The sequence below is a fragment of the Erpetoichthys calabaricus genome, chromosome 3 (genome assembly GCF_900747795.2).
Source record: "Erpetoichthys calabaricus chromosome 3, fErpCal1.3, whole genome shotgun sequence".
Taxonomy (NCBI): Eukaryota; Metazoa; Chordata; class Cladistia; order Polypteriformes; family Polypteridae; genus Erpetoichthys; species Erpetoichthys calabaricus.
This window is the reverse complement of record NC_041396.2, coordinates 61,458,034-61,475,277: the sequence shown is the minus strand read 5'-3', so window position 1 is coordinate 61,475,277 and position 17,244 is coordinate 61,458,034. Positions and strand designations below refer to the sequence as shown.

General features: G+C 34.8%; 1 protein-coding gene across 1 annotated transcript in view; it reads left to right on the top strand.

Annotated features, from left to right (window-relative positions):
- The window catches only part of greb1 (growth regulating estrogen receptor binding 1), a 226,762-nt gene extending 226,193 nt beyond the window's left edge, over positions 1-569 (top strand). The window contains exon 32 of the mRNA XM_051924903.1: positions 172-569. Within this exon, the coding sequence (XP_051780863.1) occupies positions 172-335 (164 nt within the window). The 3' untranslated portion in view covers positions 336-569. The remainder of the gene's footprint in view (positions 1-171) is intronic.
- The last annotated feature ends 16,675 nt before the right edge of the window (positions 570-17,244 follow it).

Here is a 17,244-nt window from a genome sequence, read left to right as displayed (position 1 = left end):
TCAATGATTGTGATCCACTTGGACATATGATACAAAATTGTTGGTCCCAAGTGTGTAACAATGCTACAGCAGAAATATGACAAGGAAGCTGCCTCTATTGAAGATTAAATATTATATTTCTGAATGAAAATAATATTCACTGTTCATATATTTATATGGTTATTACTACAGGTGCTACACTTTGTGTTATCTGCCAAGATCGAAACTCTTTACGTCAGACTGTGGTTAGACTGGAACTGGAAGAGGAATGGAGGTTCCGCTTGAGAGATGAATTTCAAACGGCGAATTCCAAAGAGGATAAACCTCTTTTTTTTCTTACAGGAAGACACATATAAGCCAAAGTTATAGTTTGGCATAATTTTAAGACTGATAAAATTAATGAAAGAATAACATTAAAACCTAATAAATGCACTATGTTAAATAAGAATATTTTATTTTTTATTACTGTTCGTTACATTTTAATACAGTTTGCATTTTTTATTGTTTACATTGTAAAAATTGTCTTATTTAAATATTGTAAAGCAACAGTCTCTTTTTTTTGCAATAAAACTCCCAGAATTTTCATTACTTGGTGGTAATTTCCATAGTTTACACACATTGTCATTTTAATAAATTTCTTTTAAAGACACCTACAGTGGTTTAAAGTCTTTCTACCTGAATTGCCATATATATTGTATTTAAGAAGTTTTAAAAATCCAAAAATAACAGAAAATGTTAGAGCAGGTATCTCCATCTATATTTCAATGACTTTAGTATACTGCAGATCCATTGTATGACTTACTGTAAAATAAATATATTTACAGTAATATTACTTTTGCAGTAAAAAATATTGCAACATTTGTAACTAAATATAAACAATTGCATTGCAAAAACAGGGAAAAACTGTAGCTACATATTTTACCACAATAATGAACAAGTTAAAACATGTAAACTTTGTGTAATATTTATCTACATTTGGTGACTGAGTCAACTGATTGAAAGTTGGGCAGTTTTTTATTTACTTCATCCAAGAGTCAGTTATTACATTTTTATTTATTAGATATTTTTGCAACGGTGAGTCTTATACAGAAATAACAGTGAATGCAATGCAATTACATTAGAAGACCACATGAAATATTTACTTCATAACAATACTTTACAATATGATGTGCTGACATAGCCCAAATAGGCTTGTGTTTGGTCAATAACTTTCATAAACAGTGGATTTCAATTCAAGGAATTGGTTGATGTCTTGTTATGTGTTGATTGAGGAGAGTCTTTGACAAATTGAACTTCAAATTTCATAATCGCAAGCTACAATTGTTAGCTGCTTCAGCATATGATGCAGAGCATACCTGGAGCTTTAAGTATTAATTACAACATTTAAAAAATAGTGAATCATTATAATGTGGGAGGTTGTAGTTTTCAGTCTATGCTTACAGATGTATGGCTATTTTAATCCTTCTTAGTACTCGAGCTTTAGTCTGCTTATAAGAAATACGGGTTGGCTTCACTTCTTTATAAAATGTGCTGTTGTGAATTCTGGACACTCCTAAAACTAAGCTTCAAAATGCACAGCATAATGTCAACTAAATCCTGTCTGTTCTAAAATGTCTGCTGTTCTGTGTATTGTACATAGAGACACTTCTACACACCACTTTCTCTTCTATTGACTCTAGTCATTGTTAACATTTTGCAAGTGGAAACTACACATTCTAAATTACCATAGCTACTACCTTCACTGAAGAAATCTGCATTCAATAGTTGATTCCTTTGTTTTTATTTGTCATAGAGAACTGTGGTTTATTATTGAACTGTTATAATTAGACAAGATAATTATTTTTTGCTCAATAATACATTTTTAACAGCTTTGGTACTTTTTTGTAATAATAGTTATACTGGTACAGCTATAGAGACTGTGGTGTGCTTAGAGACAGTTTAGGAATAAATAATTATATGTTTTTGTATTTCATCACCGTGAATGGAAAAAAAATAATAATGCAGTTACATTATTTTGTTCATCATTTTTAAATTGCACATACCACCTTTTCAGTTTATGAAAAACTACTGAAAACTATATGAATGTAAATGTAATTTCAATATATTTAATTACCATGAATACCTGAGTAAATTGCCTTTTACACAGTAAATTTAAATGGCCTTGGTGATTAGTAAGACCTTTATTATCGGTAAATATAATATTACAGTAGGATCCTGTTCCTTGTCAATCAAAAGCTATGGATAATTGTCAAACATTGAAATAATTCATATTCCCATTTTTCCCCAGTATTGACAATGATGATAGTAGGATTGTAAAAATATTTTAAAAAAACAGACCATGACTCTTAATATATTATAGCGCTGGTGCAAATGCGACCATTGCAATGGCATATTACAATGATGCACAAACTCTTCGAAACAGTTGGATGGTCTCAGTTTTCACTGCAGTCATGCAGCTGGTGACAAATACTGTACACATCACCAGGGGTCTAGAATGTTTCACTGTCAGGTGGCACAGCAGGAATGTTGAGTGATATTCTTCTTATCCCACTTCTCATACCAATGTATTGCCAGTGCTGAGCACCAATGGATTGTTGATTTTTTTTACATTGCTCTTTTATGAAGCCCAATATTATTAAAAGGAATACTTGCTGTTGCTGCATTAGTTGGAATTCACATGCAGCTGTGGCAGGCTTGCCATTTTAATAGGCTCTGTACAGCTGGCTCTAAAGCTGCATATGTGCACAATAGAATGCCATCTCATAATGTTACTGCCTCATCCCATAATTGTTATCACCATTACAGTTCTAAAACAAGTTATTTTTTGCAGGTGCTGCACACACAGTTTGTGCAAATATACTGTAAATATTAATATTTGGTGAGAAACTGAAGCAAATGCACAGAGAAAAATACTCTATGGATGTAGTTTTGCATATTATAACGTATTGGACTCTGACTTGTTACAAGTGATCTAGAGATGGAAATCGAAAATGAAAGTAAGATATCAGCATTAGCTGATTGTGGTGCCGAACACGTTTGTGTAGCTGATGCACCTACAGCAAAGTTGCCTGGGAGGACTGCCACTTACGATGACAAGAGATATAAACCAGATAGCGTTGAACTGCGACTGCCACCGCTGCCCACCAGCTGCGTGAAGACAGCCAGGCAGCCTGCTTGTCATGCATTCCTGCCAGCCATTGAGCAGTCCCTGCTTAGCCGCTGCAGCCAGAGGCACCAAAAAGGTGCAAAGAGCAGCCACAGCATGGAACAACAGATGTTTTATGTCGATTTATGTGTGAAATCTTTGCTTTGTGTTCTTTCCAGAAAACTGAGTTTTTTGGGAAAAAATATTTAGCCCTTAAAGAGTTAAGATAAATTTAAAGATGATAAAGTTTTTAAAATTAAACATCAAGTATGCATTCACACCACCAAAGCTGTATCATCTAAAAGACAGGACAGATATCTATAGTAACTTTCAGTGGGAAGAAATCTACTTTGTGTAAACTTGCCAATGATTTCAAAAAATCAATAGACATTATGTTAAAAGTTCTCTTCCCTCTTATAAAAAAGGACATACAGAAGCATTGCCAGATTGATCATCAGCCCAACAAAGCTCACCAACCCTATAAACCTAATTACTCCAAAATGGCATAAAGTGAAATTTTGAATGTACCTAGACTCCAGTAGTCCACCACACTACTTGGAAATTTATTCCACGTGTCTATAGATCTCTGTGTGAAGAAAAAACTAAATGTGTTTGCAAAATTTACCCTTAACAAGTTTCTAACTGTGACTCTGTGTTCTTATTAACTAATTTTTAAAATAACAGTCTAGACCCACTATGCTAACTCCTTTCATAATTTTAAACACTTTAATCATGCCACCTCTAAATCCTAATTTTCTGAAAAGGTGCAACTCTTTCTTTATTTCTTTCCTCATAGTTCATACCTAGCAGTCTTGGAATCAGTCTAGTCGTTCCTCTTTGGGCTTTTTCCTCACACTGCTATTTCTTTTTATTGTCCACAGACCAAAACTACACACAGGACTCCAAAGGCCACCACAGTAGTGCATTATAAAGCTTAAGCGTAGCCTCTTTTGACATGTACTCTACAAATTGTGCTATATAATATAAACATTATAGTCTTAGTCTCATAGTCTTCTTAATGGCTTCTGTAAACTGCCAGAAGGTTGATAGTGATGGGTCCACTATGACTATGTCATTCACGTTGAGTACTTTCAAGTTTCATACCTCCCATTTTATTTTCAACAAGCCTAATAAAAATGCAACTTATAAACAAGCCTAATAATACAGGAGAAGAGGCGGTGAAAGCTATGGTTGGTACCTGGAATATTTTTGAACCAAAATGAAAAAACAAAATCAAAGTATATTAATCTTTGCATAACAGATTGTTTTGAAGACGAAGTTCAAATTCTAGGTAATACACACCATTGTCTTTTATAGGGGTGATGATACCCCACCAGATGCTCAAGCCACAACAGCAAGATCTCATGGTCAATAGTATCAAAAGCTGCAGAAAGATCAAGGATGACAAGGAATGCTGCCCCTCCTGACTTGGTAATAAGAGAGATGTCATTAAATACTTTCAGGAGGGCAGTCTCAACACCATGAAAATGCCTAAAGCCAAATTGACAGATCTAATAAATTGTTGGAGAGGAGTCATCAAGAAGAGTCACTATTAAGAATCCAGGTCATAGTGATGAAAAAGAAGCCCCGTTTCTTTGAGGTAATGAAGTCTTGCAGGATAAGAGTTTTATTAGACACTGACCTCACGTTAAGTAGAGCAACCTTGATTGACATAGAAAGGCTCACTGTGAGGCAAGCTCAGGTGAGACTGCGAAGATTAGCAGCATTAGCTCCCCTAGAACACACAGAGAAAAATTGATGCGGTCTTGAAATGGGGGAATTAAATCAGGTTTCCAGCTACTGAGGGCCAGGGCCAGCGTCCTGTAGAGAAGAGGATAGGTCAAAGAAAACTCTCAAGCATTGAGATTCCAAGCCCGGCAAGGGAAAATTGAGCCGACTTTGGTTAACAGCAAAGCCGCCATGCTTTCCACATCTGCTTTGGGAGCATCTGTGTCTCCGTCTCCAAGGGGCATTTAGCTCACTCATATAGATGAACACTGGTGTCCAGGTAAAGAAGTCAGGAGATGAATAAATCAAGGGTGGAGGTTCAAATAAAGTCCCATCAGACGAAGAAAATTGAGACGATAACATGCCAGAAAAGGTATTAAGTAAGGAAACACAATCATAGGGCAGTAGCCCTTGGATATACTTACACATAAACACAAACTTAAAACATAAATTAACGAGACAAGCGGACCGCCTGCCATACCAGTCAGCACCATCGTTACTCTAGATACACACAAACACACACTATGGTCTGAGCACACCAGAATGACTAAAAGGAAGAAAATTAAAAACAGACATGCATATTGCCTTTGGTATAAAAGGAGCCCCAGTAGCATTTCCTTACTCACTTCTGCTTAATGATTTGGTGGCTGAAAGTACTCAGCATTGGTGTGTCCAACAGGATGTGCAGCATTGTCCATAATGGCACTTAGTTTTGTTTTAATTGTCTCCTTCTTTACTAACTTCAGGGAGACCAGAGTGCATCCCAAACTGAGCCTGCCCTTGTATTATTATTATTATTAAGTAGCTTGTTTATTCAGAGGGCATACCATGCTGGAAAGTTAACACCTCACAGCCAACCAGAATGCTATGGACACAAAACTGAGATGCCAGTATAGCAGTAGTCACAGAAAATTTTTATATCTATAAATTAGACTCCAACCCTGGACAAGACAATAATACAATGCACAGAACAGACATACCTATACCCAGACAATATACCTGTGGGGCAAATTAGAAGTACCATTTAATCTAACATGCACATTTTTGGGATGTAGGATAGAAAAAGGAGTACCCAGATAAAACCCATACAGATATAAGTAAAGCATGCAAACGCACAGTAAGTAAACTGAGATTAGTACTCTGTCTCCTTGAACTGTGAGACAGCTATTAGCTATTGTACAAGTTAAAAAAAAAAGTACATTCTTTGTTTGTAAATGATCTGAAAACACTGCTGTAAACTTGTCTATCCAGTCTTTCCCTAAGGTCAAACAATACTGATCAAGCAGAACAATGCATCAAAATAATTACATGGACTATGCTGCTTGTATTGTGTGGCCCTGAAAAATGAACATAAAAGGTGAAAAAGTACTCTCTATGGTACTCAGAAACATAACACATTGACAATTCAGTGGACTGATAACAAGAAAAAAAGATAATGTGTGTTTTGAGAAAAGTAAATTTATCTACTGGGTGATTATCAGCATATGAGTGAATTGGTCATCTTAAGATGATTTACTTTTTTGACAGTTTGGTTGTGTAATGACTAAATCAATTTACTGACCTGCTTTTTACCAGGTTAAAGGGTGTCAGTGCTTACCTTAGCAACCCTAAGCTCGAGGCGGAAATGAATCCTGGATAGGGCAACAGTGCATTGCAGGACATATAAACACATGCACCCAGTATTTATACTGGACTACAAATAAAGTGCATGTCTTTTGAATGCAGGGGAAAAAAACATTAATTTGAGAAACATACACACACACACACATTCTGAGAATGTGCAAAGTTTGTATTTAGGCAATGAATAGATCAGGAAAGAAAGCCTTATAACTTGAGCTCTGAGGAAACAGTCCTGAGTCTTTCGGCTTTACCAACCATTATTAATATACTTAAAACAAAAGGTAGTTTAAAATACTTTTAATTAAATTATTATAGACCAGTGTAGTGTGACAGAATAGACTTAAATGGCTAGAAAGCTTGCAGCGATTAAATATGATTAATGGTTTCTTTAAAATGATTAATATGGATTCCTTCCAGGCACTGTGCCAGCAGCAACCGGCTTTTTAAGAAGTTCCGTATTTCTCATTTTTTTATTTTCTGAACTTATTTACTAGTCTTATTTAAAAATAGAAATGACCTACTTATGGCTTGTCACTGATAGTAGATAAATGGATTCTAAATGGATTTTAAATTAATTTTTCTACCATATTTCCCCCTGGGGAAAAGTTCTATCTGTTTATCTGTATATCTATCTAAAAAGTGCTGGGAGTAGACGGTATTGATAGAAGCCTGCCATAAACTGAAAGATTTTTAAATTGTTCTCTGTAGAATTAAATTATTCTATTTTACTAATTTTAAGAAGCACCGAACAGTTCACTTGCATTGTAATGCTGTAGAAGGGTTGAGAGTCAAGCTAGACACACAGTAAAGGTTATTTCATTACAGAGCTTATAGAGCTCCATCTCCTGCTACTCCACAAAGTGCCATTGTAGGTGTTTAATAAATTGATAAAAATAGATACATAAATAAAATACATTTTAGTGTGGTAGGGTACTGTTATGATCCATGCCTAACAAGGAACAAACGCCTGAACAGTCCCAGAAGGACCTGAAGCTTTAAAAAACATGTAAACCTTTGGTTACCACATAACAAAACCTTAATAGAAATATTTCAGATTTATATTAAAATAATTTAAACACAGATCCATAATTAGAAAAGGATAAAAAAAATCATAATATTCCAAATAAATTTCAAAAGAGCACAATTAGAACAAGAACTAAAACTATTATCCAAAGAAACTGTCCAAAAACAAAAGTGGTATGTCTGAAACTTAAAACACTTAATCCAAGAAACAAAATCAAAGGGTCAAAAGCCAGAAAATCCAAAATTATAAATCAAAAAACAAATCTATTGATGATGGAATAGGTATCAATAATCCTTACGAAATTACAGCATTTTGCTCGCCACCACCTCATTTCTAGATTTCTTCCTCTTGAGCATATTGTTAATTGTTTTCCTTCATGTCATCACTTCAGTTGTTCTAAAACATTTTAGGAGGTTCTTTTAATGAGCACTATACATTAGTATGGTCATATGATTTCCGCGATTTGGAGAACACCAGAAAGATGGAATCACAGAATTAATCCATAAAAACGGATTTTAGATTTAAATAAAAAATTGTACTATTATCCAGATACTAGTTTGTTGTTTTTCAAGCGAACCCAATTTTTCATGGAAATCCTGTTGTGCCTCTGTCTGTTCTTGTGCATGTTTATGTATATTTTCTAGTGAGTAAAGAGACAGAAGTTATGTACAACAGCTGCATGAGTCAGGGGAAAATGTTAAAGCGAGTAGCATCAGATACCCCATATACGTCCAAAAAATTTTAAGAGACACAAGCTTAACTGCAAAATTCAGGGCACAACAATATACCGGTGACTTTTACGAATACGAACAACAACTTTTCTGCAAGTTTGCAAACATACAATAGACTGGACATAAAAAGATAATTGCAATGACCATATAAAATTTAAAAAACAAGGAGAAATTTAAGATCAATAAAGTATAATTGGGCTAATGTGCCATTTCAAAAAGGAATGCAAAGTGGTATTTCACTATTGTTATTTTATTGCAGCTTTTTCTACTTTCTTTTTCTAAGAAAACAGGTACTGATACAAACTTACCTGGGGCAGACTCTGCAACAGCCCTTTTTGTTTGTGAGATTTCATTGGTGATTCTGACTTTTTCTTGACAAAGAGTATTAGGAAGATATACAATTATTATTATTATTATCATTATCATTCTTTAATTTAATATTATTTATTGTATCAGTATGCTGCTGCTGAAGAATGTGAATTTCCCATCGGGATTAATAAAGTATCTATCTATCTATCTATCTATCTATCTATCTATCTATCTATCTATCTATCTATCTAACAGTCTCTGAGATGTAAAGGGTACAATGAACATTGCAAGATATCTGAATTTCAGCATATTGACTGATGAGTCAAGCATATTGATTGTGTCATTAAGTGAAGTCTTCCATGAAGGCAAAATGAGTGTGAAACATCCAAATGTTTCACAAAAGCCAGCCAGATCTTCATTACCCTGCCCAGATGAGGCATACCTTAACCCAACCTGGCCTCAAATGCTACTTGCTGGCATCAGCTAGAGCAGGCTCCAAAAATAAGAATATTAACAAATGCCCCACAAGAGGAGGGGTTACAGTAAATCTTTGGCTTGTATTAAAAAGGGAAAATAAAGAATTTTAATAAACAAAAGATTTATTAACAAAAACTGCAAGATACAGGGAAGAACATAAATAAGCAAAAACAATCCACAGAAAACAAGTCCAATCCATAAACCAGAAGAATAAACCAATTACAGAGGAGAAACGAATAAAATAAAAAAGTAGTAAATCCAAATACTGTAGCAAATAATCCATACAAACTCCAATATAAGCCTTCTCAGCTCACTTAAATAGCTAGAGGGAGGGCTAAAGAGTGGTGATGTCACAGTAGCCCCACCTCCTGGTACATGATTAAAAAAATAATACACAAACTTGACAGAAATAACATACCATTATGAAAAATAATAATACAAAGAGAATAAAAATAACAATACAATATAAGATATGCATGAATTTGCACTGATACATAACTGATTGATTTAATAAATATATTCGGGAAAATGTTGATGTTGTTGTCTATTTTGCAGCAATCTAATTCCAAAGGAATTGAGAGGTCTGAGTAGAATCTGAACTCCTGTGTAACTAAGCATTTAGTTGGCATTACTGACAAATTTATCACAGAATATTTCATATGTTATACTTTGAACTACATTTAATAATAAATAAAATAATACATTTTATTTATATAGCGCCTTTCCCATGCTCATTTATAAGATTAATATTATTGTATCTATATGTTTCTATTCAATTATTTGCTTTCTTCTTTGGTATCTATGGCACCCCTTAAAAAAGGATGAAGACCAATGACAGATTAAATCTCATTGCTCGTGTAAGTGTCACAGATATTTTATTAAATACAAAAAATGAACTATTAAATCAAACCATCTTTGCTGTGTACGGTTTTCTTACTAATAACGAAAGCTGGCAATTGAGTTACACAGCAGGTGTAGTCATTGCTGCTATCTGGGTCAAAGTTAATTTCTCACCATGTGGTGCCAGGGAGTTATGGCTGATGTGCTGACTCCAGCGCAATGCTATTAATAGCTACCAACTAGTTATTTTGTAATGAATATTTTTCACGTCTTTGCATTCTGCTCCTCAAAAGTGCATTGTTTGCTATTCTCTGCATTCTATACATGCTACCCCTTGTGGAAATCCTTGAAATGATTCCACACTACTTCTTGTTAAATATTTAAATTAATATTTTCTTTGTTCAATTAAAATAGACACATAAAATATGATTTAGATTACCTTTCTGTGTTTAAATAGGACATTATTTTTCTTTTCCGGAACAAAACTGATTTAGTGTAGCAGAGACCAGAAGAGTTCCTTCTTTAAGGGCAAAACAAAAGGACTAAAGTGCATAAACAGTAACAGCTACTTGATCATTCACCAAAATCTTTATAACAATGCCAAAGTCAAATCTGTAAAGAAATAAAACTCAAATCATAATCTGTTCCTAAATTAGTTTGTCAATCTTACTGTAGTTGTGATTTCCAAACATGAGTAAATATCTGGGAACACCCATTAAAAATTTGTAATGAATAGAGGCGAAATCCTGAGCTGCAAAGGCTACTCCCACAGGGCTTCTTCTTAAAACACCCTTCCCAATTACTCCTATCTATGAAATTTAAATTGCTGTCTGCTGGAATTTCAGGAAGACAACAAAAAGAGCTGAACAAAAGACTTGATGCTGAGAAAAAAATAAAAATCTAAAATTGCTGTTATCAATTCAGGAGCTCAAAAGAACAAGGAAACTGAAAGTTAATAATTCATTTGTACATTGTAATCAGCACTGTGCCACAGGAGACAGACAGACAGACACACAGACTAGCACAGCTACTTGGCTCTACATTTGAGAAATATTTCTGTCTGCCACAATATCTTTCTGTCATTTTGACTATTACATACCTATATGGCATAACAACAGCAAATAGAGTTTAAATAACCATTGTGGTCTGCGTACATATTATGTGTTTAAAAGCCATGGCATGTTTGAATTTCCAATTAATGTAATGTTAACTTACTTTAGTTACTCATTTAAATGTAAAATCAGAAGATGGATGCTGTGCAGCCTTGTCTATGCTTTACCGCTGTTGTCAGGCAGATTTGTTGATTTAGATGTTTTGAGTACTGAAATCTGCATCTCCTGTGACTCCTTGTTATCAGCTCTCCTAATGTGTGGGTGTGACACATCATTTACTTCGAATGCATATTTTGTTGTTTATATTTTCCTGAATATATAGTACCTGCCAATTCTTTTAATCTCCATTAACTCCTACAATATTGTTGCTGACACTGTTTAATACTGTTATGAATACCTTAGACGCATGTTACCCACTGAATTTGAAATTCTGCTAGCATATATTAAGTACATAAAAGTATTAATTGTAGTAAGTAAAAAAAATATTCAATAATTAGTATATCACTTTGATTGGTGCTTGCATAGCTTTTCAGACACATTATTTTGAAAAGCTGTGTGGTCTCCAAAAGATATACAATACTAGGCCATGACCTTCCCTACCCTATCTACAAAAGACCCTAGGCCGCCTAACCCCAAACCCAACTGGCAGGCTTCTGGCTTCATAGGCCCAAAAAGGATACCGGACTTCAAAAGTTCAAAATATCATTAATATTATAAATAATTCCAAAAATGAATAAAGCTGACCTACAAAAAAAGATGAATTGTGAAAGCTCCTTGCTTGGAGACAATTCCTACATGAAATGTTTAAAAATGCTGATATTTGTTAGAAACAAATGAAAAACAAAAATGGAAAAGAAAAGCACATAAAAATAGGCAATAAGGATTTGCTAAATGGCAAAAGTCAAAACAAAATAACAGAAGTACAAAAAAAATACAGTGATGCACTCTTCTTATATATCAGTCAAAACGCTGAAGGACTCGCTCCAAGCATCACAATATATAGGTTTAGAGCAGTCCTTCAGTCAAGACATCAGTGTTGCCCCACCTCAAGGTATACAGGAGAGCATGTAATACACAGACAGTAAAAAATTAACAAACAGAACAAAGGCTTCAAAAATACATAAACATAATAAACACATGAAAACAATACTTTACAATAAACAAACTAAACACAGAAATGGAAATTAAAGATAAGTCAATCACCTAAGATAAGCTAATCAGGTTTTACACTTTTTCCTCTGAACTAAATCATCTCAACAGAGGTGGCATGGTCTTGGCAATACACAAGAAAGTCAGCCATTTTCTAGGTCTGGTGTTGCCTACAGCACTAGTGCTTTAGCAGAATTTTGCTTCAACTAGTTAAACCACTAACAAAAGTAAAACTGTGGGGTACTATTCTTTAATGGTAAAATATTTTGTCCTCCTTCTCTACCCATTGTAAGGTGGATGTTTTAGGGATAACAGCAGGGTACAAAGAAAAAAAAAATTCATTTAGAATTCAACTACTGAAAAAAATACAGTAACCTTCACTTAATAGTTTACTGATCCAGTGATATCAATGAAAAACAAAACTATCATGCAGCTATTAACTCATATAATCAATTGTATCATATTAAGGTGACTTTAGAATCGCCATCACATTCATTTAAATAGAAATGTTTAAAGAATAGGGTCACACAGTAGTTTAGTGCCTCAGTGGTAACTGTTGAGAATGTTTTATTGTGTTATGTTTGAATAGTAATTAGGTACAGATTCAGATACATTCATTAAATTTCTCTTTGCCTTCCAATCTATATATATAATGCAAAATCTATTTACAGGTGTACTCAAATTTCACATTGCTACTGATTACCCATTTCAATTCAGAAGAAAACAATTTCCTGTAAAATTGTTATTTACTATCAACAAAAGCCAGGTCACTAGGAAAAGGAAGAACTAATCTAATGCAAAAATGTTTACTTACATGCAATTGTGTATAGCATGTTCAAGAATGAACAGCTCCAGTAACCTAGTAATATTATTGCTTATTACAGTATTTGACTGATGATTTTTTCCAAGGTGACTTACAATATTTAAAATACAATTGGTTAACATTTCATTTGTATTTCCAGTTTGAGCAAAGGCAGGGGATATCACTTGGTCACACAGTGTCAGTACCAGTATTTGAACCCATGGCCACAGCATTTGAAGTCCTAGATCCAAAGCCTTAACTACACTACATGACAATAATATTAGTCCACAGAGAAAAAAAAACTACAAATATTATATACAGAAAAGTACAAAGTTAATTACATAGTACTTCTGATACTTTCAATTAACCGACAATACTAACAGTACCATAACTAAGGCCCATTGTCTTATGAAATTTCCCAAGCAAAGCCAGTTAACATTTCAGATAAAATGCAGAATGGGCTTATTTGTTTCTCACTCACTCATTCCTCTTCTGACCCTAAAGGGCCTTCATTAGCAAGAGCTAAACATACCAATATTACATGTAAGTCAGGAACCAATCCAAGCCTGGGCTACTTCTTAGCAACCAATTAACTAGGGAATCCATTCCCGGATGGGTTTATCCATTCCCGGGAATTCAGGAATCCCAAATTTCATTCCCGGGAATCCCGGGCATCTCACGTGAACGGTTTTAGAACGACTGGCACTTATTTTTAATAAAACTACTGTAATATGTTGACACAAATAAAAGACTAACCTTACCTACAAGCAGTTCATGCTGTCATAGTACATGTATCTTTAGTTGCGGTAATAAGAGTGCAAAAAGCACAACATCCTTACAGGTGGCACAGTGATAGTGCTGCTGCTTTGCAGTAAGGAGACTGTGGAAGATTATGGGTTCGCTTCCTGGTCCCTCCCTGTGTGGATAACGCTTTGAGTACTGAGAAAAGTGCTATATAAATGTAATGAATTATTATTATTAACATGTCCAGCATGTGGTCGACCATGCATGAGCACACCAGCCGCTGAGAAAGCACGCTCTGTCTCCACTGAAGTAGGCGGCACAATCATCAGATACTGATACACTTGTTCTAAACCAGGGGTGGGCAGATTCAGTCCTGGAGGGCCGCAGTGGTTGCAGGTTTTTGTTCCAACCCAGTTGCTTAATTAAAAACCAATCCTTGTCAATTATTTAATTGCATGGCTTGCTAGTGCTTTAACTCTGCCATGTCAGGTCATTCTCATATCCTAGATTTATTTTCCTTTCTAAGGATATCATCCAAATGATTTGAAGTCTAAAACAGATGAGTAATTATCAGTGCTTCACTTTTTTCTCTTCACTTTCCTTCCAAGTATTTAATTAAACCAAATAGTGCGTGATAAATACACACAGGTGTAAATGAAAACAAGCTAAATGGAGAAATGCTGGTCTCTTTTGTCATTTGCATGGTATTGCTAATTAGGAGCAATTAAAAACCAAGAATACAGCTGTTTAAGACTAAAATAAGCAATAAGGGTTCAAAATCTTAACGTGCGAGACAACTAAAGTGAAGCTGAAGTGTTACTTGAGCAATAAGGGTTTCTTATTAAGCAATTGGGTTGGAGCAAAAACTTGCAGCCACTGCGGCCCTCCAGGACTGAATCTGCCCACCCCTGTTCTAAACAACGGCCGCGCTTGCCGTTGCACTGAAACACCGCCATTTCAGCTTTTACTGATGCATCCAGTTTCTTGTCATCATTCTGTGATGGCAAGTTTCTTGGCACAGATAATGCGGATGCAACAGACTGACGCATTGCAATTTCAAGTTGCTGTTCAAAGCTGTTGTCTGATGAAGTGCAAGCTACAGCAATGGCGCCACCTTAATTATTTTCAACTACAAGTTTTACACACTATATATGCGAGCTTGGCCGTTCCCATTTTCCCAGGAATTACAGCAGTTTCATTCCCGGGATTGCGGGAATGAAAAATGTCCGGGAATCCCGGGCTCCCAATTCCTTACAATTAACCTAATATTTACATCTTTATAAAGTAGAAGGAAAACAAAGAACATACAGCAGGACACAGAGAGAAAATGAAGTTTTCCATGATAGTTCCTGGACTGGGATTGAACAAACTGTCTGGAACTATGAAGCAGCAGTGTTTTGTGCTATCACATCACCCAGAAAGAATTAAGTAAACTTGCTTAGAGTCATTATTAAATAAATTAAACATGATTTTGGATTTAAAAAGGGCATAGTTGATGAATATTTTTTAATATGAAATACTTTATTAATCTGGTAAACTGATTTCTCGCATGACCTTTTTTTGGAGGTCAGAGTGCAAGATCAGCCATTGTACAGTGCCCCTGGAGCAATTTTCAGGTTAAGGGCATTGCTCAAGGGCCCATCAGGGCTCTTAAACTGGCAACCTTCCAACTGCCAGCGCAGATCCTTAGCCCTAAAGCCACCACTCCACCTTATTCTGATATTATCCTGAAAATTCTGGTATTAACAACAGCTTCTAGTTTAGGAGGAGAGTCTGACTGCTCCCTTCCAAAATGTAAAGTTTTATTCTTAAACTGTCTTTTTTGGTGTCTTTTCACTTGGCTGACTGTCCTGCCAGCTTACGTGTTAGCTATTTACAGTATATCATTATTCTTAGAGATCTGAATCTAAGAATGCTTTAAAAGTTAAAAACTCCTGTGTGACTTCCATTATTGCTTTGAAAAGCCTAACTAGGCAAACATAGCTGTATACAATTTATTTCTTAATATCACCAGTGACATGCACAGATCTTTTGGTGGGCAGTGACTCAAAACCAGAGGGGGGTGGGGGACACATAGCAAGGCAGGAATTGTTACATTTAATCCTGGACACAAATAAGTGCCCAATCATTTTAATTTCTTTGGAATTTTGGGGGTAATTTTTGGGCCTTTATAATATTGGGATGATTAATACAATATTAGCAATTACCATTTAAAATATTTGCAAACTTGGCAAAAAATGTATGTTTATGATTGCTGATTGTCATATTACCAAAAAAGACACATCTTAACAAGATGAAAGTGCAAATAAAATAATTCCCATCTACTTACATGGACCTTAACAGAAAATGTTCACATCATAGCTCATCAATTGAAGATTTTTTTTTTCACCATCAAGTACTTATTTTGGGTCAAGCATTCGGGAAAAACAGGTTATCTGGTACCATATATGACAGTTATTTTTTGTGCAAGTGACTTTCTGCATTTATTTATTATATTATGATCTAGAACCTACTGAAGCTCTGAACTGCACAGCAAAAAAAATTTGGAGACAACCGTTGTCTCGTACATAAGTGAAAATATCTCGTACGTACAGGATACTTTCATGATGTTGTCATGTAGTGTGTGGTTCAGCGCTTCTGTAAGAACCCTAAAATACAATGCAAAATTATTTTGTATATTAAGGTCTTTCAGTAACAAAAACAAAGAAAAGATAATACCTGTTTGTTTTCTATGTGTTGACAGCTTTTCAGTTTTATAGTAAAAAACTGTTTTTAGTGCAGACTGCTGACTACTTGTACTGCAAGAAATGAGTGATTATGAAGAAAACAGAATGTGAAAGAATATTATATATATATATATATATAGTAAATTATATTAACTATATATATAGCCTAGTATAAAATATATTATTCTCAAAAATGTGACCCTTCATTTCACTGTGTAAGAAAGCTGATTCATCCTTGTATATTTAACTAGAGTTCAATGTCACATGACAATCCTTTGAACAGGGACACATTACTTTATAATTTTTCTGTATAAAATGTCTGTATTATACCATACTGTTATTAAACTTACCGTTAATTCAATAAGAGCGATACAGTGATGCTTCACTGCATCTCATGATGGGGTATTTTCTTATAAGTATTTTAAAAAGAAAAAAAATCAGCCTACCTACTAGTAAGCACAGTAATCACCACTATCAGCAGTCACGTTCTTAAAGGTTAGTGTGCTCGTGGCGGTTAAGCAACTGTCCTGTCAAAATGAATTCACCTTCCTGGTGCCGTGATCTGCATTCAACTGCTCGGTGCCCAGTTATTTACCAAAGAGGGTGCAATGCCTCAAATACATAAAACGTGTTATGAAATACACAAGTCTTGTCATAAATTACCGGTCTGTGACACGACAATAAGCATATTTTTGTTTAGTTCAACTGATTGTCAAAATTTGATATTTGCTTTTCCGTATGGAAGATGCAGCGACTTTTTGGACCTGTTTTCGCGCTTTACTGGACGTGCGTGCTCGCTTTAAATATTAATATGGCGAAGATTTAAAAAAAAAAAGTTCAATCACAATCGACAATTCT